At 40.7% G+C, this 24,308-nt stretch overlaps 1 protein-coding gene across 1 annotated transcript; it reads left to right on the top strand.

Moving 5' to 3' along the window:
• Window positions 1–1,907: 1,907 nt before the first annotated feature.
• Window positions 1,908–23,523, top strand: LOC139627474 (mucin-2-like). Its single transcript, XM_071488257.1, has 44 exons — window positions 1,908–2,004; window positions 2,108–2,363; window positions 2,465–2,579; window positions 2,758–2,848; window positions 2,942–3,075; window positions 3,174–3,390; window positions 3,615–3,740; window positions 3,846–3,963; window positions 4,053–4,203; window positions 4,309–4,422; window positions 4,527–4,596; window positions 4,704–4,841; window positions 5,358–5,522; window positions 5,691–5,785; window positions 5,872–5,998; window positions 6,131–6,386; window positions 6,518–6,570; window positions 6,702–6,805; window positions 7,000–7,151; window positions 7,266–7,404; window positions 7,532–7,642; window positions 7,728–7,907; window positions 8,203–8,442; window positions 8,539–8,695; window positions 8,946–9,074; window positions 9,244–10,061; window positions 17,589–18,188; window positions 19,132–19,306; window positions 19,415–19,662; window positions 19,826–20,009; window positions 20,101–20,311; window positions 20,426–20,601; window positions 20,782–20,851; window positions 21,150–21,250; window positions 21,342–21,373; window positions 21,467–21,644; window positions 21,763–21,867; window positions 21,958–21,998; window positions 22,132–22,254; window positions 22,398–22,496; window positions 22,602–22,730; window positions 22,825–22,864; window positions 22,940–23,063; window positions 23,187–23,523. The coding sequence occupies exons 1-44, from the start codon at window positions 1,929–1,931 to the stop codon at window positions 23,395–23,397; spliced, it is 7,179 nt and encodes a 2,392-aa protein (XP_071344358.1). The 5' UTR covers window positions 1,908–1,928; the 3' UTR covers window positions 23,398–23,523.
• The last annotated feature ends 785 nt before the right edge of the window (window positions 23,524–24,308 follow it).

Here is a 24,308-nt window from a genome sequence, read left to right on the forward strand (position 1 = left end):
ATTATGTGGATGAGTGACACCAGGGCAACAATTCCAACAACTTATTGTCAGAAGCTTCTGGAAGGCTGCCTGAGACATCTGAGTCAAACTGAACAATATATAGGTCATGCTACCAAATATTAATACAGTCTATGTAAACTTCTGATTCATTGAGAATGTGATGAAAGCAATAAAACCTGAAATAAATCGTTCTGTCTATAAATATTCTAATATGCAACATTCTTCAAATGAAGTAGTGATCCTAATCTACCTGAGACAGGTCATTTTTATCGAGATTAAATGTCAGGAATTGTACAAAACTGAGTTTAAATGTATTTGGCTAAGGTGGGTGTGAACTTCTTTCCTGCCTTTTTTTGGTGCGTTGTCATGATTTTTTGCAAATAGTGTGTTATTGTCGACAGGAATGTGTGTTGTGTCACCTGTGTTCATGTGCGTCCTCATGTATGGCATCAAATACAAACAAAACAGACCCCTCTGATTAAAAAACAAAACAAAACAAAAAACATTGCTCCATAACCACTAGTGGTAAAAAAAAAAAAAAAAAACACCTCACAGGTTACCTTTAATGTGCTAGTAGCTTTATTTTAATATTTTAAAGAAATGTGGCTAAATAAAATATAGTTACCCCTATTTAAAGTGGCTCAAAAAATGTTCTAATAACAGAAATTGGTGTTCATTAGTGTATAGGTCTGTCAGTTAAGTGTTAATACCTCACCTGGTAATAATCATTTAATATATCAGCCTTCTATCTTTTGGACCCTGTAGCATTATATAATCTGAAAGGTCACAGTTTTAGGTATAACACTGACTTCAATGTCTGTCCTGAGATCAATTTAGTCTGAACTATAAAGACTTCTCCTACTGCCTTCACATTGAATTCATGAGGTTGTACTTCATCCAGTCCTGCAAATCACAGGGCTGCTCATTGATTGGCAATATTGCTTACAACCAATAACATTGCCATGGAGAAAACAATACAGCAAAACCTGTACTGGTGAACAAATTCTTTTATCAGCCTCCAATATACAACATAGTGATATTGTCCAACCCTGCCCTGAATGAAATCTGGAAGAAAGGTGATTAAAAAATGAACAACATCCTTAGTGAAAACACTGATTACTTGTATTTTTTTAATACATTTAACACTGTAGATTGTTTGAGTTTGTTAATGATCCACCTGCCTATCGCATGTAAAGCAGATGGCAGATAGGGTGACACAGGTCGTGTTTAAGGCAGAGTCATTGTTAGATGACTCATTTTCTCTCATTAGATCTCATCTTTCCTTTCAGTTTTATACCTTTGTCAAGTTCATTTATGCTCATTAAAATTTAAGTTATTACGATTTTATTTTATTTTGTTTAGTGCTTCCTGTCTTCTTGCATTGTTGGCATGGGCTGTTCATATACATCATCAACAATTATCTTGTGCAGGGTTGCAGGTTCAGTCATACGCCAATAATAAAAATAACAATTATAATAGTAAAATACAATTCTCATAAGATATCATGGATAATAAGTTTTCATTATGAAATTAAAAAGCTGGAATGTGAAATCATTTATTGAAACTTTTCATCCAGATGTATTAATAAAGAACAGATTTAGAACAGAGTAGCACAGTGTCAAGAAAACTTTTTTATTGCTGCCCATCTCAGAACACAAGTTCATGATTGAAGTGCAAACATATCTGTTCAATCAAGAGATAAGGACATCCTCCTTACCTCGATTGAACAAATATGTTTGATGTTTGGGTATAATATGGGTATTGTGAAAGGCGTTGGACATCCTTTCAGCACATATTTGTCTTAGGAATAAAATTTCAATTTGAAGGAAAAGGGTGGGAGCAAACATTGCGCAATCTGAATATAAAGGGCAACTGAGTACTGTCTGACCATTACCTGCTTTGGTGACAGCAAGCCCACAGTGGCAACAATGAGGTGGAGATGTGTGTGGTTGTGTTTCCTTGCTTTGTCTGTGGCTATTGTCACTGATGTTCAAGCCAGACTGGGTAAGATGCTTATCAGGACTTTGTGAGTGGATTATTATGCTTCATTTATACATACTGCATCAATGTACTCAAACTGTTTCCTGTGCTTTTGTATTTTTCTCAGTTCGCAACCATGTCAGCAGCATCTGCAGCACATGGGGCAGTGGGCATTATAAGACGTTTGATGGTGATGTGTACGAGTTCCCTGGTATGTGTGAATACAACCTGGCCTCCGACTGCCACGAGACCTACCGGGAGTTTTCTGTGCACATGAAGAGGAAAGAGCAAGATGGAAGCACCATAGTCAGTTATATGGTGGTCACCATCAATGACCTCTCATTCCACCTCAGCAAGAGTCTGATCACTGTGAATGGCCTGCCGTAAGTAAACAGCCCGTGGAAGCAGCTCTGCTTCTCTCTTCTGATACACGTGCATGATAATAATAATGATTATAAAACAACACACATTCTCTGTCTCCCAGAGTCAAACTGCCATACTACAATGCAGGGGTACAAGTGGAAAAAAATGCTGTTTACATCAAGCTCCAGTCTAAAGTCGGCATCACAGTCATGTGGAACCACGATGATGCAATCATGGTAAAAACTTAAAATAAAGGACTTTATCTTTTGCACTCCATGTCTGCCCAAAACAGATTGTTGTGTCATATAAAGAACATTAGACCGCTCATGGCGTGATACACAGGCAGAAATCTACGCACACACCTCACACCTGAAGTTAGTTTGAAGCTTGTTATAACCTCTTGCTATGTTGTAGGTGGAACTGGATCGTGACTATGCCAATCGTACTTGTGGACTTTGTGGAGACTTTAATGGTGTTTCAGTCTACAATGAGTTCATTCATAATGGTATATATGGTTATTCACTTTATGTATTAACTCATTTCATCAGTCATCTGTTGCATCTTTTGTATGTGATTCTATGAATATAATTATATGCAGGTCGCACAATTAGCCCAATTGAGTTTGGCAACAAACAGAAAGTCCACCGTCCAAACGATGATTGCGAGGACCCCGATGAAGAGGAGGATGACTCACGGGAGGCTCGGAGTGTGCCAGATTCATGCAAGGACTTTGTGGGTTTATTATCTACCAACTTATAACAACAGTGATATGTAGTGATATATAGCATTTCAAACTTTGGTTATATCACCCATCTCTTTTTACCTTTTAGCAAACCACCTGTGAGAACAGATTGCATTCAGAGTCCTGGAGCTCCTGTACCAAACTGATTGACCCCGAACCTTACATCAGGTCATGTGTGCAGGACTTGTGTAGCTGTGGCAACAGTACAAATGAGTCCTGTCTCTGCAGCACACTGTCTGAGTTCTCTCGGCAGTGTTCACATGCAGGGGGGCAGCCTCCCAACTGGAGGACACCTGAATTCTGTGGTAAAGTTTGGTGTTCTCTTCTTTGTTTTGTTATCACCTTTACATTTTATACAGTTTGGGGTGGAGAGAGTATTAAACACTGAAATCAGTGCAGCAAAACGCAAATCTTATCAATTGTTCTCTGAATAAAAGTTAGAGTGTTACTCTCCGAACACAATTACATTTTGTCATGCTGCTTTAGAATAAGAGGATTCATTATATTCTATTATACCTTATCTTCACAGCTAAAAAGTGCCCAGGTAACATGCTTTATGAAGAGAGCGGTTCCCCTTGCATGAATACTTGCACACATCTGGACACAAGTTCGCTGTGTGAGGACCACAAAATGGATGGCTGCTTCTGTCCTCCTGGTGAGTGCTCTTCCAGCATGATCCTATGTTTCTTACTACATAATATATTTTTGAGAATTTTCTGTTTCACCTATAATTATCCTTTAATATAACCGTCTGCTCCAGGTACCGTGTATGATGATATTTCCGAGAGAGGGTGCATTTCTCAATCTGAATGTCAGTGCAAGCATCACAACAAAACTTATAACTCCAATGAGGTTTTCCGACAGGACCAAGCTGAATGGTAAGTCGAATGTTTCATAGTGTAAACATAATGTATTGCTGGGGTTTCTTCAAATCATTTGTTATGTTAAATTATTTGACTTCTTTCAGTACATGTTCGGAGGGTAGATGGATTTGTAAGAGCCTTGAAACACCTGCTACATGTGCAGTGGAAGAGGGCTCGCATATAACAACCTTTGATGGGAAAACCTACATCTTCCATGGAGACTGTTACTACACCCTCGCCAAGGTGGAAAGGAAGGTGAATAAGCTAAGCTTGCTTTGTACAATTAAATGAAATCAAAAATATAATCAGATGATGAAAAAAAAGCTAATTATTTAATTGTACTTACACTTTATTTTGCAGGATAATTCAAGTCCAAATTTTACCATCATTGTCCAGCTGCAGCCATGTGCAAACCAAAAGTTTGACACTTGTCTGAAAAGTCTTAAAATCCTGCTGAACAACGACAGAAACAATGTGAGTTCAAACCTGTCAGTTAAAAAGACTGTAGTCATTCGTTAGTTCATACTGATATCTGCAATGCTCAAATTATCAAAATGATCAATTCTTTTTTTATTCAGGTATTAATGTTCACTTCAGATGGCACAATAAAGCAGAATATGCAGGCCATCAGTTTGCCCTACCACTCAGGTGGGTCAGACAATAAGAAACTCTGAATAGAACATACTGTCTTCTTTTATTTACGCTATGACATTGGCAAATGATCTTACTGTTTTTGTATGTTTCTTTATTCAAAGGTGAAATCAACATATTCCAGGCTTCATCCTTTCACATCTTGCTCCAGACCACTTTTGGGTTGCAAATTCAGATCCAACAGGTGCCTATCATGCAGGTCTATGTCAGCCTGGACCAGAGCTACAGAGCAAAGACACGTGGTAAGTTTTAAATTTGTTGTAACATGAAGTATCATCATCATCAGAAATATGTCAGACTACAATACATTTCCAGTAGATTATTCTACCATTTGATGAGCAGTGAGGATGACACCAGTAATGTTAATTTATTAGTGGAAAATAATTTTGCCATACACAACTGTCACAAAAAAACAAACCAGACAGATTTAACAGAAACAAATGGTCAAAGCTACAATAAATCTGTTTTCTGTGACAATACTGTCTTACAGAGTTAAAGTGGTAAATACAAATGTGCATGATAATGTTCGTTAAAACTGTTTATTCAGTGGTTATTATTCATTACATTTATTACACCCCAGGAGAAAATTTCAATATAAAACAATATACAGACTATAGATAAACACATGATGTCCATCTTAATTCAGTTCAATTAACTGAATTAAAGAGTCCCTTTAAAATCCTATGAGCTATCTCCATTTTTAAGTGCTGATACTCTTAAAATTCAAATTTAATGTCAAACATATTTGATTTCTTCAGGTTTATGTGGGAACTACAACATGGTCTTGTCTGATGATATGAAGACACCTCAGGGGATCGTAGAGGGAACCGCAGTAACTTTTGTTAACTCCTGGAAGGCTAACCATATGTGTCAAGACAGAGAGGAAAGACTTGAAGAACCCTGTTCCCTCAGTATGGACAATGGTAAAGAGTAGTAGTTGCTTTTTTGTTAGACAAACATGTTTCTTAGATTTATTCTCTGCTTTAAACACTTATTTGTATTCTTAAAGTATGTTATATTGAAGGCAACTAGACAGTCTAACACAACTGAGGACATTCAAAATAAAAGGGTTGCCATTTCTTCATTCTCAGAGGCATATGCCAAACACTGGTGCTCCTTGCTACGCAGTCCAAGCAGTACCTTTGCACAATGTCACTCAGTGGTGGATCCTGAGATGTATTACAAGGTACAGTAATATCTTTCAGTTTGTCTTTCATTGAATAAAATTTCAGTGGGGCTGTAGTTCTCTAAAACTGGGTTTTGCTTCTGCAGCGATGTACTTATGCTACCTGTAACTGCGAGAAGAGTGAGGCCTGCCTGTGTGCTGTCCTCTCCTCTTATGCACGGGCTTGTGCATCAAAGGGAGTGTTCTTGATCGACTGGAGAAAGAATGTGTGCAGTAAGGATTTCTTTCATTCTGTTGTGGTAAAATGAGATGAAATGATTTCCAAAGTTTCATTAGTAACATTATTGCTTTCATTAGTTGGTCATAAACTATTAAGTAACCATCCTCACATTGTGCACAAAACAGATAAATACACAAGGAACTGCCCAACATCTCAGACCTTCTCTTACAAGCATCAGAGATGCCAGTTGACCTGCAAATCACTGGGCTCTAAGCAGCAAAGCTGCACTTCTGATTTCTTGCCTGTGGATGGCTGCTCCTGCCCTGACGGTCTCTACCTAAATGAACAAGGGACCTGCGTCCCCATGGCAAAGTGTCCATGCTACTATAATGAAGTATACATTAAGCCAGGAAAGTCCATCAGCATCAAAGATGAGCACTGGTGAGTTAGTTGTTTCCAATTTAGTGACCTTGGGTCAGTTATCCTAGCATGCGGTATAGAAGGTTAATAGAAACTGAATGTTTAGTTTTTAAGTACCTTTGAGTTGCATCTTATATCTTTGTCTTTTCCAGTGTGTGTACTAATGGAATGCTTCATTGTCGTTCTTGGAGAACCCATTCATCAAGTATGGTCTTTTTGTTTTCTGTTTTTTGTTTTGTTTTTTGTGTTTTGTTTTGTTTTGTTTTATTTTAATACAGCACAATCTTTTGGTTGATATGTACCGGTATATTAAATCAGTTTCTCTTTCTGTTACAGCATGCCCCTCTCCAAAAGTATTCTTCAACTGCTCCACAGCCGGCAAGGGAGAACTTGGAGTGCAGTGTGCTCCAACTTGTTTAAATCTGGACAGCGATGATTGTGTGAGCTGTTTTTGCTGCTGGGTCTAAGTTGACCTCTCAGTCTCAAACAAAATAATATTTATTTTCTGAATTTAATGGTAGATAGCATGTTACACTGTACACTAGTGTCTACAGTAGTTTCCCGACAGTTTTGAAGAGTAATTTTTGACAGTATCATTCATATTTGCTCTTTTTTGATCTTCCTATCTCCTCAGGACTCCACAGAGTGTGAATCTGGCTGCCAGTGTCCCGATGGCCTCATTGATGATGGCAAAGGTGCCTGTGTGAAAGAAAGTGACTGTCCATGTCAGCATGATGGGCATCTGTATGCTCAAGGAAAAGAAATTCGTTATCAGTGCAACAACTGGTATGACCTTGGTTTTATTAACCATAAATATATCATGGCAAACAAATATTATCTTTTGCTTAACTGCAGTATGCAAAGCACTGTAATATATTCATCCATTTCTGATTCATCTAGTACTTGCAAAAGTGGAAAGTGGGAGTGCACAGAGAAAAAGTGTCCAGGAACTTGCAATATTTATGGGAGTGGGCACTACAACACATTTGACCAGCGAACATATGTTTTTCAAGGACACTGTGCCTACGTTGCTGTCAAGGTAAACAAAGCATGTACATATCATCTCAATGACAGACTGTCAAAAATCATTCTCTTGTTCACCCATTAACTCCTCCTTGCATAGTGGGCAAACATGCAAAATGTTTAATGAATCTCTCTCTTTTAAGAACAAATGTGGCAATAAAACAGCACAGGACAACTTTGGAGTTATCACAGAAAATGTACCATGTGGATCAACAGGCACCACATGCTCCAAAACTGTCAGAATCCAACTGGGGGTAAGATCTCATAACAACACCTGATATGTATTCTGGCTTAAAATATTGAGTAATGAATGCAGCACAAATCTCTTCAACGTTACAGCGAATGGAAGTCAAATTGTCAAAGGGTAAATATGAAGAGGAGGACCTGGGACATGGCCCTTATATTCCATACAGAATACGAACAGTTGGCTTGTATCTGGTAATAGAATCTGCCATTGGTCTGGCAGTGATGTGGGATCGCAGGACAAATGTTCGCATCCTCCTGGAACCACAGCACAGCGTGAGTCACAGTAGTTGTCTTATTTTACATGTTTTGAGACTGTGTAGCCTTTTTCTTTTCTGTTGTCTAGCTGTGTTTGTAGCTTATCTTCCTGCATCACTTTGCTTTGGGCCATCAGTGGCATTGCTATACAGTACAATTTTTCTAAAAGTCTTTGACGCTTAATATTCATGATGTATGATGTAAATACAGTAAAATATTATAACATACAAATATATCAATAACTGTAAAATACTTGTTCTATGTTATATTGTCCCCATGTAAAAGAAGTGACTGACTCATTTTGTTTGTACAGGGAGAGGTATGTGGCCTGTGTGGAGATTTTAATGGTGATGGCCAGAACGACTTCACCACCCAGGGTCAGCTGGTAGTGAGCAATCCAATAGAATTTGGAAACAGCTGGAAAGTGTCCAGCACCTGCCCAGATGTGGAAACGAATGTTGACCCTTGTGAAAAAAACCCTAATCGACATTACTGGGCAAAGATGATGTGTAGCATTATAACTGGAAATACATTCAAAGACTGCCACAACAAGGTAATAACAGATTTTTTTCTGATTTATCATTATATAAAGTAAAGAAAATTTAACACATTCTTAAACATCTGTCATCAACTTTGAATGACTGAGCAGGAAAATCCCCGTCCATATTATGAAAACTGTGTGAAAGACTCATGTGCCTGTGATACGGGAGGAGACTGCGAGTGTTTCTGCACAGCTGTCGCAGCTTATGCTCAAGCTTGTAGTGAGGCTGGTGTCTGTGTTGCATGGAGAACTCCAGAAATCTGTCGTAAGTGAACAACTGTTTTATACTTTGGTCATTAAACTAAGTTATTTCAGCTTTTTCTGGCCCAAAAATGTTGTCAAATCCCAAAGTTTTTGTGACCCTAGAATTTAGAGGTTGAGAGATGAGAAAAGACATGTGCTGTTAGGATTTAATTGATGGAGTTCAAGTTTCAGTCTTTAACTTTGTGACACTTGTTTGAATCAATATTTCCTTTATTTGAATACATAACATGCCTCATATTTTTTCTTCCTAGCTGTCTTTTGTGACTATTACAACAGCCCAGGTGATTGCAAGTGGCACTACAAGCCATGTCACAAACCTTGCTACAAGACCTGTTTGAATCCAGAGGGAACATGTACAAACCCTCTACCTCAACTAGAAGGTAAGAGTTTAACTCACAATGTCTCACCTCAGATTAATGTGCGAGTTAAAATTTTGGCATACTTTATTTGACAAGAAAGAAGAGAGATCACTTGGCATTAGTGTCCGACATTTAAAAACAAAGGTTTGGCAGTCAAATAGTAATGTGATATTTTATGTGATTTTTACAGGCTGTTACCCTGAATGTCCAGAGGATAAGCCCATATTTGATGAACACAAGCAGATATGTGTGGAGGAATGTGAGGGTTGCTTTTACAATGGGACCAGATACAACGAAACTGAAGTTATTTTCAATGTGACTGATAACTTGGGAATGTGCTACTATGCAATCTGCATCAATGCAACAGTGATATTTGGAAGTGAATCCTGCTCCACTTCAACTCCTCCACCATCTACAACTATTACCACCACTGCACATACCACCACACCACCTGAAACCCATAGTACAACCTCACCAACCACACCTCCTACTACAACTGTGGGACCAACCACAACTACAAAATCTACAACACCACCAACCAAACCTACTACTACACCAGAGGAGACATCTACGACTCCGTGTGTGATCTATTGTAATTGGACAAAATGGTATAATGTGTATGACCCAGAAACGGACCAAAATGACTTGGAAACATATGAGAACATCAAAAACAGTGGTGAAGAAATATGTGAAAAACCGTTAGAAATTGAGTGTAGAGCAGCAGATCAACCTGGAATGGACTTCGGGGACTTTGTGAGTCAAACAGGCCAAGTTGTTACTTGTGATCGGGACGATGGTTTAATATGTAGAAGAGACCACCAAATAATGCCTCCATTTAAGTGCTTTGACTATGAGATCAAAGTATGTTGTCCGGTCTACAACTGTACAACACCACCACCACCCACACCTCCTACTACAACTGTAGGACCAACCACAACTACAGAATCTACAACACCACCACCTCCTACTACAACTGTAGGACCAACCACAACTACAGAATCTACAACACCACCACCTCCTACTACAACTGTAGGACCAACCACAACTACAGAATCTACAACACCACCAACCACACCTCCTACTACAACTGTAGGACCAACCACAACTACAGAATCTACAACACCACCACCCACACCTCCTACTACAACTGTAGGACCAACCACAACTACAGAATCTACAACACCACCACCTCCTACTACAACTGTAGGACCAACCACAACTACAGAATCTACAACACCACCAACCACACCTCCTACTACAACTGTAGGACCAACCACAACTACAGAATCTACAACACCACCACCCACACCTCCTACTACAACTGTAGGACCAACCACAACTACAGAATCTACAACACCACCACCTCCTACTACAACTGTAGGACCAACCACAACTACAGAATCTACAACACCACCAACCACACCTCCTACTACAACTGTAGGACCAACCACAACTACAGAATCTACAACACCACCACCTCCTACTACAACTGTAGGACCAACCACAACTACAGAATCTACAACACCACCAACCACACCTCCTACGACAACTGTAGGACCAACCACAACTACAGAATCTACAACACCACCAACACCACCTCCTACTACAACTGAAGGACCAACCACAACTACAAAAACTACCACACCACCAACACCACCTCCTACTACAACTGTAGGACCAACCACAACTACAGAATCTACAACAACACCACCAACACCACCTCCTACTACAACTGAGGAGACAACCACAACTATAGAATCTACAACAACACCACCAACCACACCTCCTACTACAACTGTGGGACCAACCACAACTACAAAATCTACAACACCACCAACCACACCTTCCAGTACAACTGAGGAGACAACCACAACTACAGAATCTACAACAACACCACCAACCACACCTCCTACTACAACTGAGGAGACAACCACAACTACAAAAACTACCACACCACCAACACCACCTCCTACTACAACTGCAGGACCAACCACAACTACAAAAACTACCACACCACCAACACCACCTCCTACTACAACTGAGGAGACAACCACAACTACAGAATCTACAACAACACCATCAACCACACCTCCTACTACAACTGAAGGACCAACCACAACTACAGTATCTACAACACCACCAACACCACCTCCTACTACAACTGTAGGACCAACCACAACTACAAAATCTACAACACCACCAACCACACCTCCTACTACAACTGCAGGACCAACCACAACTACAAAAACTACCACACCACCAACACCACCTCCTACTACAACTGAGGAGACAACCACAACTACAGAATCTACAACAACACCACCAACCACACCTCCTACTACAACTGTGGGACCAACCACAACTACAAAATCTACAACACCACCAACCACACCTTCCAGTACAACTGAGGAGACAACCACAACTACAGAATCTACAACAACACCACCAACCACACCTCCTACTACAACTGAGGAGACAACCACAACTACAAAATCTACAACAACACCAACCACACCTCCTACTACAACTGTGGGACCAACCACAACTACAAAATCTACAACACCACCACCAACACCACCTCCAACTACAACTGAAGGACCAACCACAACTACAAAATCTACAACACCACCAACCACACCTCCAACTACAACTGCAGGACCAACCACAACTACAAAAACTACCACACCACCAACACCACCTCCTACTACAACTGAGGAGACAACCACAACTACAAAATCTACAACCTCACCAACCACACCTCCAACTACAACTGTAGGACCAACCACAACTACAAAATCTACAACACCACCAACCACACCTCCAACTACAACTGTAGGACCAACCACAACTACAGAATCTACAACACCACCACCCACACCTCCTACTACAACTGTAGGACCAACCACAACTACAGAATCTACAACACCACCACCTCCTACTACAACTGTAGGACCAACCACAACTACAGAATCTACAACACCACCAACCACACCTCCTACTACAACTGTAGGACCAACCACAACTACAAAAACTACCACACCACCAACACCACCTCCTACTACAACTGAGGAGACAACCACAACTACAGAATCTACAACAACACCATCAACCACACCTCCTACTACAACTGAAGGACCAACCACAACTACAGTATCTACAACACCACCAACACCACCTCCTACTACAACTGTAGGACCAACCACAACTACAAAATCTACAACACCACCAACCACACCTCCTACTACAACTGCAGGACCAACCACAACTACAAAAACTACCACACCACCAACACCACCTCCTACTACAACTGAGGAGACAACCACAACTACAGAATCTACAACAACACCACCAACCACACCTCCTACTACAACTGTGGGACCAACCACAACTACAAAATCTACAACACCACCAACCACACCTTCCAGTACAACTGAGGAGACAACCACAACTACAGAATCTACAACAACACCACCAACCACACCTCCTACTACAACTGAGGAGACAACCACAACTACAAAATCTACAACAACACCAACCACACCTCCTACTACAACTGTGGGACCAACCACAACTACAAAATCTACAACACCACCACCAACACCACCTCCAACTACAACTGAAGGACCAACCACAACTACAAAATCTACAACACCACCAACCACACCTCCAACTACAACTGCAGGACCAACCACAACTACAAAAACTACCACACCACCAACACCACCTCCTACTACAACTGAGGAGACAACCACAACTACAAAATCTACAACCTCACCAACCACACCTCCAACTACAACTGTAGGACCAACCACAACTACAAAATCTACAACACCACCAACCACACCTCCAACTACAACTGTAGGACCAACCACAACTACAGAATCTACAACACCACCACCTCCTACTACAACTGTAGGACCAACCACAACTACAAAATCTACAACACCACCAACCACACCTCCTACTACAACTGCAGGACCAACCACAACTACAAAAACTACCACACCACCAACACCACCTCCTACTACAACTGAGGAGACAACCACAACTACAGAATCTACAACAACACCATCAACCACACCTCCTACTACAACTGTGGGACCAACCACAACTACAAAATCTACAACACCACCACCACCACCACCTCCAACTACAACTGAAGGACCAACCACAACTACAAAATCTACAACACCACCAACCACACCTCCAACTACAACTGCAGGACCAACCACAACTACAAAAACTACCACACCACCAACACCACCTCCTACTACAACTGAGGAGACAACCACAACTATAGAATCTACAACACCACCACCAACCACACCTCCAACTACAACTGTGGGACCAACCACAACTACAAAATCTACAACACCACCAACCACACCTTCCAGTACAACTGAGGAGACAACCACAACTACAGAATCTACAACAACACCACCAACCACACCTCCTACTACAACTGAGGAGACAACCACAACTACAAAATCTACAACAACACCAACCACAACTCCTACTACAACTGTGGGACCAACCACAACTACAAAATCTACAACACCACCACCAACACCACCTCCAACTACAACTGAAGGACCAACCACAACTACAAAAACTACCACACCACCAACACCACCTCCTACTACAACTGAGGAGACAACCACAACTATAGAATCTACAACAACACCACCAACCACACCTCCAACTACAACTGTGGGACCAACCACAACCACAACATCTACAACACCACCAACCACACCTTCCAGTACAACTGAGGAGACAACCACAACTACAGAATCTACAACAACACCACCAACCACACCTCCAACTACAACTGAGGAGACAACCACAACTACAACATCTACAACACCAACCACACCTCCTACCACAACTGTAGGACCAACCACAACTACAAAATCTACAACACCACCACCACCACCTCCAACTACAACTGAAGGACCAACCACAACTACAAAATCTACAACACCACCAACCACACCTCCAACTACAACTGCAGGACCAACCACAACTACAAAAACTACCACACCACCAACACCACCTCCTACTACAACTGAGGAGACAACCACAACTATAGAATCTACAACAACACCACCAACCACACCTCCAACTACAACTGTGGGACCAACCACAACCACAACATCTACAACACCACCAACCACACCTTCCAGTACAACTGAGGAGACAACCACAACTACAGAATCTACAACAACACCACCAACCACACCTCCAACTACAACTGAGGAGACAACCACAACTACAACATCTACAACACCACCAACCACACCTCCTACCACAACTGTAGGACCAACCACAACTACAAAATCTACAACACCACCACCAACACCACCTCCAACTACAACTGAAGGACCAACCACAACTACAAAATCTACAACACCACCAACCACACCTCCAACTACAACTGCAGGACCAACCACAACTACAAAAACTACCACACCACCACCTCCTACTACAACTGAGGAGACAACCACAACTACAAAATCTACAACCTCACCAACCACACCTCCTACTACAACTGCAGGACCAACCACAACTACAAAAACTACCACACCATCAACACCACCTCCTACTACAACTGAGGAGACAACCACAACTATAGAATCTACAACAACACCACCAACCACACCTCCTACTACAACTGTGGGACCAACCACAACTACAAAATCTACAACACCACCAACCACACCTTCCAGTACAACTGAGGAGACAACCACAACCACATCTACAACACCACCAACCACACCTTCCAGTACAACTGAGGAGACAACCACAACTACAGAATCTACAACAACAACACCAACCACACCTCCTACTACAACTGAGGAGACAACCACAACTACAAAATCTACAACACCAACCACACCTTCTACTACAACTGTGGGACCAACCACAACTACAGAATCTACAACACCACCAACCACACCTCCTACCACAACTGTAGGACCAACCACAACTACAAAATCTACAACACCACCACCACCTCCAACTACAACTGAAGGACCAACCACAACTACAAAATCTACAACACCACCAACCACACCTCCTACTACAACTGCAGGACCAACCACAACTACAAAATCTACAACAACAACACCAACCACACCTTCCAGTACAACTGAGGAGACAACCACAACAACTAAATCTACAACCTCACCAACACCACCTCCTACTACAACTGAAGGACCAACCACAACCACAAAATCCACAACAACAACCAAACCTCCTACTACAACTGTAGGACCAACCACAACTACAAAATCTACAACAACACCACCAACCACACCTTCCAGTACAACTGAGGAGACAACCACAACAACTAAATCTACAACCTCACCAACCACACCTCCAACTACTACTGTAGGACCAACCACAACTACAAAATCTACAACAACACCACCAACCACACCTCCTACTACAACTGTAGGACCAACCACAACCACAACATCTACAACCTCACCAACCACACCTCCTAGTACAACTGAGGAAACAACCACAACTACAAAATCTACAACACCACCAACACCACCTCCTACTACAACTGAAGGACCAACCACAACCACAAAATCCACAACAACAACCAAACCTCCTACTACAACTGTAGGACCAACCACAACTACAAAATCTACAACACCACCAACCACACCTCCTACTACAACTGTAGGACCAACCACAACCACAACATCTACAACCTCACCAACTACACCTCCTAGTACAACTGAGGAAACAACCACAACTACAAAATCTACAACACCACCAACCACACCTCCAACTACAACTGTAGGACCAACCACAACCACAACATCTACAACCTCACCAACCACACCTCCTAGTACAACTGAGGAAACAACTACAAAATCTACAACACCACCAACACCACCTCCTACTACAACTGTAGGACCAACCACAACTACAAAATCTACAACAACACCACCAACCACACCTTCTAGTACAACTGAGGAGACAACCACAACAACTAAATCTACAACCTCACCAACACCACCTCCTACTACAACTGAAGGACCAACCACAACCACAAAATTCACAACAACAACCAAACCTCCAACTACAACTGTAGGACCAACCACAACCACAACATCTACAACCTCACCAACCACACCTCCTAGTACAACTGAGGAAACAACCACAACTACAAAATCTACAACACCACCAACACCACCTCCTACTACAACTGAAGGACCAACCACAACCACAAAATCCACAACAACAACCAAACCTCCTACTACAACTGTAGGACCAACCACAACTACAAAATCTACAACACCACCAACCACACCTCCAACTACAACTGTAGGACCAACCACAACCACAACATCTACAACCTCACCAACTACACCTCCTAGTACAACTGAGGAAACAACCACAACTACAAAATCTACAACACCACCAACCACACCTCCTACTACAACTGAAGGACCAACCACAAAATCCACAACAACAACCAAACCTCCTACTACAACTGTAGGACCAACCACAACTACAAAATCTACAACAACAACAACACCAACCACACCTTCCAGTACAACTGAGGAGACAACCACAACAATAAAATCTACAACCTCACCAACCACACCTCCAACTACAACTGTAGGACCAACCACAACTACAAAATCTACAACACCACCAACCACACCTCCAACTACAACTGTAGGACCAACCACAACCACAACATCTACAACCTCACCAACTACACCTCCTAGTACAACTGAGGAAACAACCACAACTACAAAAACTACAACAGCACCAACACCACCTCCTACACCACCTCCTACTACAACTGAGGAAACAACCACAACTACAAAAACTACAACAGCACCAACACCACCTCCTACACCACCTCCTACTACAACTGTAGGACCAACCACAACTACAAAATCTACAACAACAGCACCAACCACACCTTCCAGTACAACTGAGGAGACAACCACAACAACAAAATTTACAACCTCACCAACCACACCTCCTACTACAACTGTAGGACCAACCACAACTACAAAATCTACAACACCACCAACCACACTTCCTACTACAACTGTAGGACCAACCACAACTACAAAATCTACAACCTCACCAACCACACCTCCTAGTACAACTGAGGAGACAACTACAACTACAAAATCTACAACACTACCAACCACACCTCCAACTACAACTGAAGGACCAAGCACAACCACGACATCTACAACCTCACCAACCACACCTCCTACTACAACTGAGGAGACAACTACAACCACAACATCTACAACCTCACCAACCACACCTCCTAGTACAACTGGGGAAACAACCACAACTACAAAATCTACAACACCACCAACACCACCTCCTACTACAACTGAAGGACCAACCACAACTACAAAATCTACAACACCACCAACCACACCTCCTACTACAACTGTAGGACCAACCACAACTACAAAATCTACAACACCACCAACCACACCTCCTACTACAACTGTAGGACCAACCACAACTACAAAATCTACAACACCACCAACCACACCTCCTACTACAACTATAGGACCAACCACAACCACAACATCTACAACCTCACCAACCACACCTCCTAGTACAACTGAAGAAACAACCACAACTTCAAAATCTACAACCTCACCAACCACACCTCCAACTACAACTGTAGGACCAACCACAACTACAAAATCTACAACACCACCAACCACACCTCCTAGTACAACTCAGGAGACAACCACAACTACAAAATCTACAACACCACCAACCACACCTCCTAGTACAACTCAGGAGACAACCACAACTCCAAAATCTACAACACCACTAACCACATCTCCCACAACTGAAACACCAACTACTGTTTCCACAACTTTCACGACAACTGAGTCAATTGTCACTGGTCCTACAGTACTGACATCAACACCGCTTACAGGAGACCAAGTTGTCAGCAACCATACAACTGTAACATCTCAAACTCCACCATCAACAACAACCACACAGAGTTCCACTACACCTACACCTACACCTACACCTACAACTACACCTACACCTACACCTACAACTACAACCACAACCACACCTTCTCTACCTACCTGCCCTCAATGGAATGTAACAGTAAGAACCTTCTTACCTTACCTCTAAATATATTATTATTTTTGTTTTATGTTAACTCAAATACATTTAAAGGTTCTGTAAACGATTTTCACTGCCACTGGATGTCACACAAGACCACCACCACCTCAGACCAAAATAAAAAAAATGCTTCATCTGCCACACCTCCAGCCTCCTCCCAGCCTTCAGCCAGAATCCCTTTCCCACCTTTACAGCCAAGCCCAGTAAAAGCAGCCAGTGAAAAGACAATGAAAAGCTCAACTGAATAAAGTTACCCTGTAATAATGTTACCCTGTGTACATGAGAACCAACAAAAATCCAGCCACAACCATTAGCCCATGTTAACATAGCTGCAATATGCTCCACAGCAACGCTTGGCATTAAGCCAAAAAGTGATAGCAATATTAAATGAACAAATTCATAATCTTGGTAACAGGGAGTTACATTATCAAGCTTTCTGTAGCTGGTAACTCACTAATGAAGACAGATACTTCACATTTTGGAGGCATGTTATGCATGTAGTGGGAGAAAAGCCAGTTTTAAGTCAACCTTTAAGCTGCTCTCCATCTTGGAATAGTTAGACCAGTATTGGCTCCACGGTTGAGCTGGAAAAGAAATTCAGCCATGGACAACCACTGGGAGCATGAGTCACAGGTACACCGGTAGAAGAAGACAGGTAAAATCACTGAAGGGCCTGTAAAAAACTGTCCAAGATACCAAAACAACAGATAGGAGTAACAGAGGAACAGAGAAACTTGGATCTGCCCAGGACACCATTACTCCACTATGTCTTTACCAGAAAATGATTGTTTACTGCTATATCATTGTTTAAAATCTTGTTTGCAGAACCTTTACTAACAATGTATATTGTCACTGTAAAATAACATTTTTAGAGAAATATTTCAAAGTACCACTGATTTAACCTATTTTTTTCTCTCTGTATTAGCAAAATGAGACCTTCTTTTTGTGCAACTGCACCATGGCCAGATGCATTGAGAACAATACAATTGAAATAATTCCTTATGAATGTCCACCACTTGAGAACATCACTTGCACCAATGGAAAAAAACCAGTTGTTGTTTATGATGAGTACCACTGCTGCCAATATCATGCTTGTGACTGTAAGCCATTCTGTGGTTAAATGATGTATGGCATATTTATTGACTCTTATTTTTCTCTTTTAAATACATTTTAGATTTTTAACTTTTCTATTTATTGTTTCTTGTCAGGTGAATGCAAAGGCTGGGGAGATCCTCATTACATCACCTTTGATGGATTGTACTACAGTTATCAAGGAAACTGTAGTTACATTTTGATGGAAGAAATTACACCAAGACATAAACTGAAGATTTATATTGACAATGTTAATTGTGATCCCACTGAAGATGTTTCTTGTCCAAGAGCAATAATTATATCATACAACTCACAAGTTTTCAAACTCATCAATCATAACCTTGTAGGAACAGTGCAGTTGGAGGTAAAACAATATATGATAGTTTGAAAGTTTTTACGTTCTGAAAAATTCACTCGGCTAACTTTGAGTATAATATTACTGTCAGTATAGATGGAATAACATGATGGATCGTTTTTTCATAGAACATTACCTTTTTTCTTGTTACAAGTGTTTTTTTCCCTTGTAGGCACAGAAAAATGGAGTACATCTGAAACTACCTTATTCACAACACGATATTAAGATCTTGGATTCTGGCATTACCTTGGTTTTGGAGATTCCTAAACTGAAAGTGGTCATTACATTTGGATTAGTTGGCTTTGGTGTTAACCTTCCATTTGAACACTTTGGCAAAAACACACAGGGTCATTGTGGTAAGAATATCCTTCCCTCCAGTGTCACATTAATAAATCATTAGTTTGAGGTTAGACTGTAATAATAACTGTTTTGTGACTCTTTTGTCAGGAACATGTAACAATAACCAGGCAGATGACTGCAGGTTGCCTGGAGGCCAGCTAGTGCGGAGTTGTGCAGTGATGGCCGACTACTGGCTTGCAGAAGACATTTCCCGGCCTGATTGCAAGATGCCACCTGTACTGCCCACCAACAGACCTGAACCTCCACCAACCTTGACTCCATGCACACCGGACAATATATGTGACTTGCTTAAGAGCAGGTAGACATTCTCTGATCCACTGTAGTTGTTCACATACATCCCCATAACTGACATATTGCAATTAAAACTGGATAGCTTTTTCATTTGAGTTATTTTTCTGTTTTATTTTCACAGTGTCTTTGCAGAGTGCCATCCCTTTGTCTCCCCTGACCATTTCTACCAAGGTTGTGTTTTTGATAGTTGCCATGTTTCCAATTCAGCAGTGGAGTGCATAAGTTTGGAGACTTATGCTGCTGCCTGTGCTCAGGCTGGGGTTTGCCTTCACTGGAGGAACCACACAACACAGTGTGGTAAGAAACCAGTCATTATTTTACTGTTGGGATTAGTGAAATCAGGAGGGGCAACTTGTTTACTTGTGTTACATTTAGCACATGCTAAAAAGGCTACTCTTCTATCCATGTTATCATTCTGGTATATAGGCAGTATGTGTTTTTAAAAATAACCAATTGAGTTCTTTTCTTCACTAACAGCAAGTGACTGCCCATCAAACAAAGTTTACAAGCCATGTGGTCCTGCAGAACAGCCAACCTGTGAAGACAAGTAAGTTTCAACAAAAAAATTGAGTGTATTCATTCCATGGTTCACAGTGCACTGTGTAAATAAGCATTTCCTGAGAGTAGGGGCTGAATGGGACATCCATTCATTCATCCATCCATCCATTAGCCATACTGCTTTTCCTTATAGAGTTGCAGATAATGGGACATGCAAATAAATATTTCTTACTAATAGTGATAAAACCAATAGTGGTAAAATACAGTATATGAAAGTAACTCTGTTTTAGATATCTGAAAGAAATAATGTAAACCAGCTATTCCTTTATGGTGATTCAATCTTACAGTCCTAATGAATCAACTATGAACTTCACTACTGAGGGCTGCTTTTGTCCTGATGGAATGAAACTCTTTAACAAAGAGTCTGGCATATGTGTTGACAAGTGTGGTAAGTATGGTGCATATCTTCCGGTGTTAATAACAAGTTAAATGTATTGTATCAATCACAAAGTCTTACAGGATTGATAATTTTCCAACAGGATGTCTTGATCCTGAGGGCATTCCTCGTGAGGTGAGTCTTCTGTTCATGCTCAGTTAAAATCCAAACTTGTACTGTCTACTTGCAAGAGACAATTAAATCGCTGCTGTGGTTTTATTCTTTTAGTTTAATGAGAGTTTTGAGTACAAATGCCAAAACTGCATTTGTGAGGAGTCCACCAAGACTGTGACTTGCAAGCCTAAGGGGTGCCCAGCACCACCTGTAGTAGACTGCACTGGTCCAGGATTTGTCCTTGTCAACCAAACAAATCCATCAGACCCCTGCTGTTTTGCCTATGTTTGCCGTAAGTCATGTAACATCAATACACATTTCTTCCAGAGTTTTCAGAATGCTTTAAATTGAGGATGATTCCTCAGGATAGCTCTTAACAATTTACTAACACTGTTTTATCATCTCCACAGAATGTCAAAGCAACACTTGCCCAGCTAACAACATGAACTGTCCAGTTGGATATAATCCAGTTGTCGAAGTCCCTGAGGGGAAATGCTGTCTAGAGCATACCTGTGGTGAGCTCATTAATTCATAGCTTGAATTTAGATAAAATCTAATGACCACAGTGACACTTAGTTAATTTCCACTGTCTTTCTTTTATCTAGAGCCTAAAAGAGTTTGCGTCCACAAAGAGACTGAATACCAGGTAAATAAGAAATGGAAATGTGTGGATGATGTCTCATAATTTGTTTATATAACAGTCATTTTAATTTCTACTGTACTTCAAATTCTGTCTGGCTAAAAGCAGAAAATGACCACATGTCTTCTTTATTTGTAAGCCTGGTTCTTCAGTTCCTGTCAATCCATGTCAAGATTGCACCTGTACCAATGAAGTGGATCCCAAATCTCGTCTATTCAAAATAAAGTGTGAGCTTCAGCAATGTCAAAAAGACTGTAAACCGGTAAGAGAAATACTACCCATAACCCATAATGTTAATATACACAACACAAACAATGCAACTTGTTTTTCCTCGGAGTGTTACCTCAGATTGAGGGTAAACTTGTAAAACTGGACTTAGCAACTTAACTCTCTCTGTTCTTTCAGGGATACAAATATGTGGAAGAGGATTCAGATGAATGTTGTGGGAAGTGTGTACAGACACATTGTGCCTTCAATTTAAATGGTACCACGCAACTGGTTAACGTAAGCTGGATCACCTCTGTTGGCTGTGTTTTTGCATGTAAATATTTAATAGCCTAAAGTATCTCAGGGTTTTCATGTCTGTCCGCCCATCTCTCTGTTCTTCAGCAAGGAGAAACCTGGTCACCACCTGACAATAAATGTGAGCGTTACATCTGTATTAAGATGGGTGAGACTTTAACAACGATCAGGTCACACGTTGTATGCCCGCCTTTCCAAGAAAGCAACTGCCAACCTGTAAGTATCACTTTCAACAAATGATTCTGGATTGATTGTGTCTGCAAGGACATAAATTAAAACAAATTCTGCTGATGTTGTGTATTTTCCTTAGGGTACAATTCAGACTGCAGCAGACGGCTGTTGTACAGTTTGTAAGTATGATATTTTCTTTATTTTTAGGTAGAGGGTATTTGAAAACAAGCTCATTGTGTGTCTTTTCTGAAAAGGTGTGGAGAAAGAGAAAGCCTGCAAGTTACTATCCATGAAAACCTATGTTAAGTACAAGAAATGTCGGTCTAACCAGGAGGTAGAAATGCCATATTGTGAAGGATCCTGCAATACTTTCACCAAGTAAGTATGGTATTGCTTAAAGCTCTCATTCCTCTGGAAAGTCACAAACCCATTAAAAAATGTTTAGGTGTAGTTTGTGCAGATTTTTAGTTTTTTCATTTATCATACATCTTCTCTCTCCAGGTACTCTGAAGCAGCAGCTAATATGCAGCACTCTTGCTCCTGCTGTAAGGAGATACGCTCCAGCAGGCGCACTGTTGACTTGCTATGCTTAAATGGAGAAGTGATTCAGCACAGCTACATGCATGTGGAGGAATGTGGCTGTGATCACACAGAATGCCCCAGAGCTGCCGGACAACTTACTCGCAGGAGGCGAAGCTTCACACTAGAGTAATAGAAAATCAGTCATCACATTAATGGATGTGGGCTGTAAAAGTTCTTACCATGTTATTCATAATCTAATGATTGTCATTGTAGTGAGATTATTCATCAACTAATCAAATAAAAAGATGCAACTCTGTTCATGTCTCTTGTCTTGTTTCATTTGTTCCAGTCTAACTTATATTGCTTATTATTCTTTTAGTGTTTTTGCTGTTTGTAGTTACTTGCAAACTTGTTTCTGTAATCATGATTATCAATTTTAACAAATAAAAATTAGAATGATTAAAAAGTGCATTTCTTATTAATTTCACACAGACCTACACACGGTCTATTATTATTTTGTATCAAATAAAATGTGACTAGAAAACAAAAGAACAGAATATATCAGAATTAAGTATCTTGTCTGCTTTTAAGAAGGTAGTATAGAGTGAGTATAGGTGGAGAGTGATACTGTGGGAGATGTGCTGTTCAAGGTGAAGTGGAGAGTGGTGAGTTATTCTTTTGCATTGATAGTGTCAGCCATCTATCTCTGTGTGTTTGCTGCATCTGTATTGATATTACAAAGTTTGTTAGTGTGGATGTAGATAAACAACCCAATCAAAAACTTTTGATGGCAATTGGATGTGCAGCGGGATCTGGTGGAAACTCTCTCTTTGAAGGAATGTTTTTGAGTTGTGTACTTAAATGATGTATCCCATATGCTCATTTATCAGCGCTGTGGTTGCCTGCCGGAAGCTCAAAATTGACTTTCATCCAGTTGATGTATGATAAACTGCTGAATATACACGATACAGATAAAGGACATTAGAAATATTCCACTTTGCAATAATAGATTAATTAAACGCTATCATATGTCATAGGGCTGAATAAACAATGCAAATCACCACCAAAGCTTTAGGTCAAGTTCTCCTTTTAATATAACAA

The sequence above is a fragment of the Trachinotus anak genome, unplaced genomic scaffold (assembly GCF_046630095.1).
Source record: "Trachinotus anak isolate AG129_WGS33_773 ecotype Australia unplaced genomic scaffold, CSIRO_AGI_Tana_v1 ptg000002l, whole genome shotgun sequence".
Classification (NCBI taxonomy): Eukaryota; Metazoa; Chordata; class Actinopteri; order Carangiformes; family Carangidae; genus Trachinotus; species Trachinotus anak.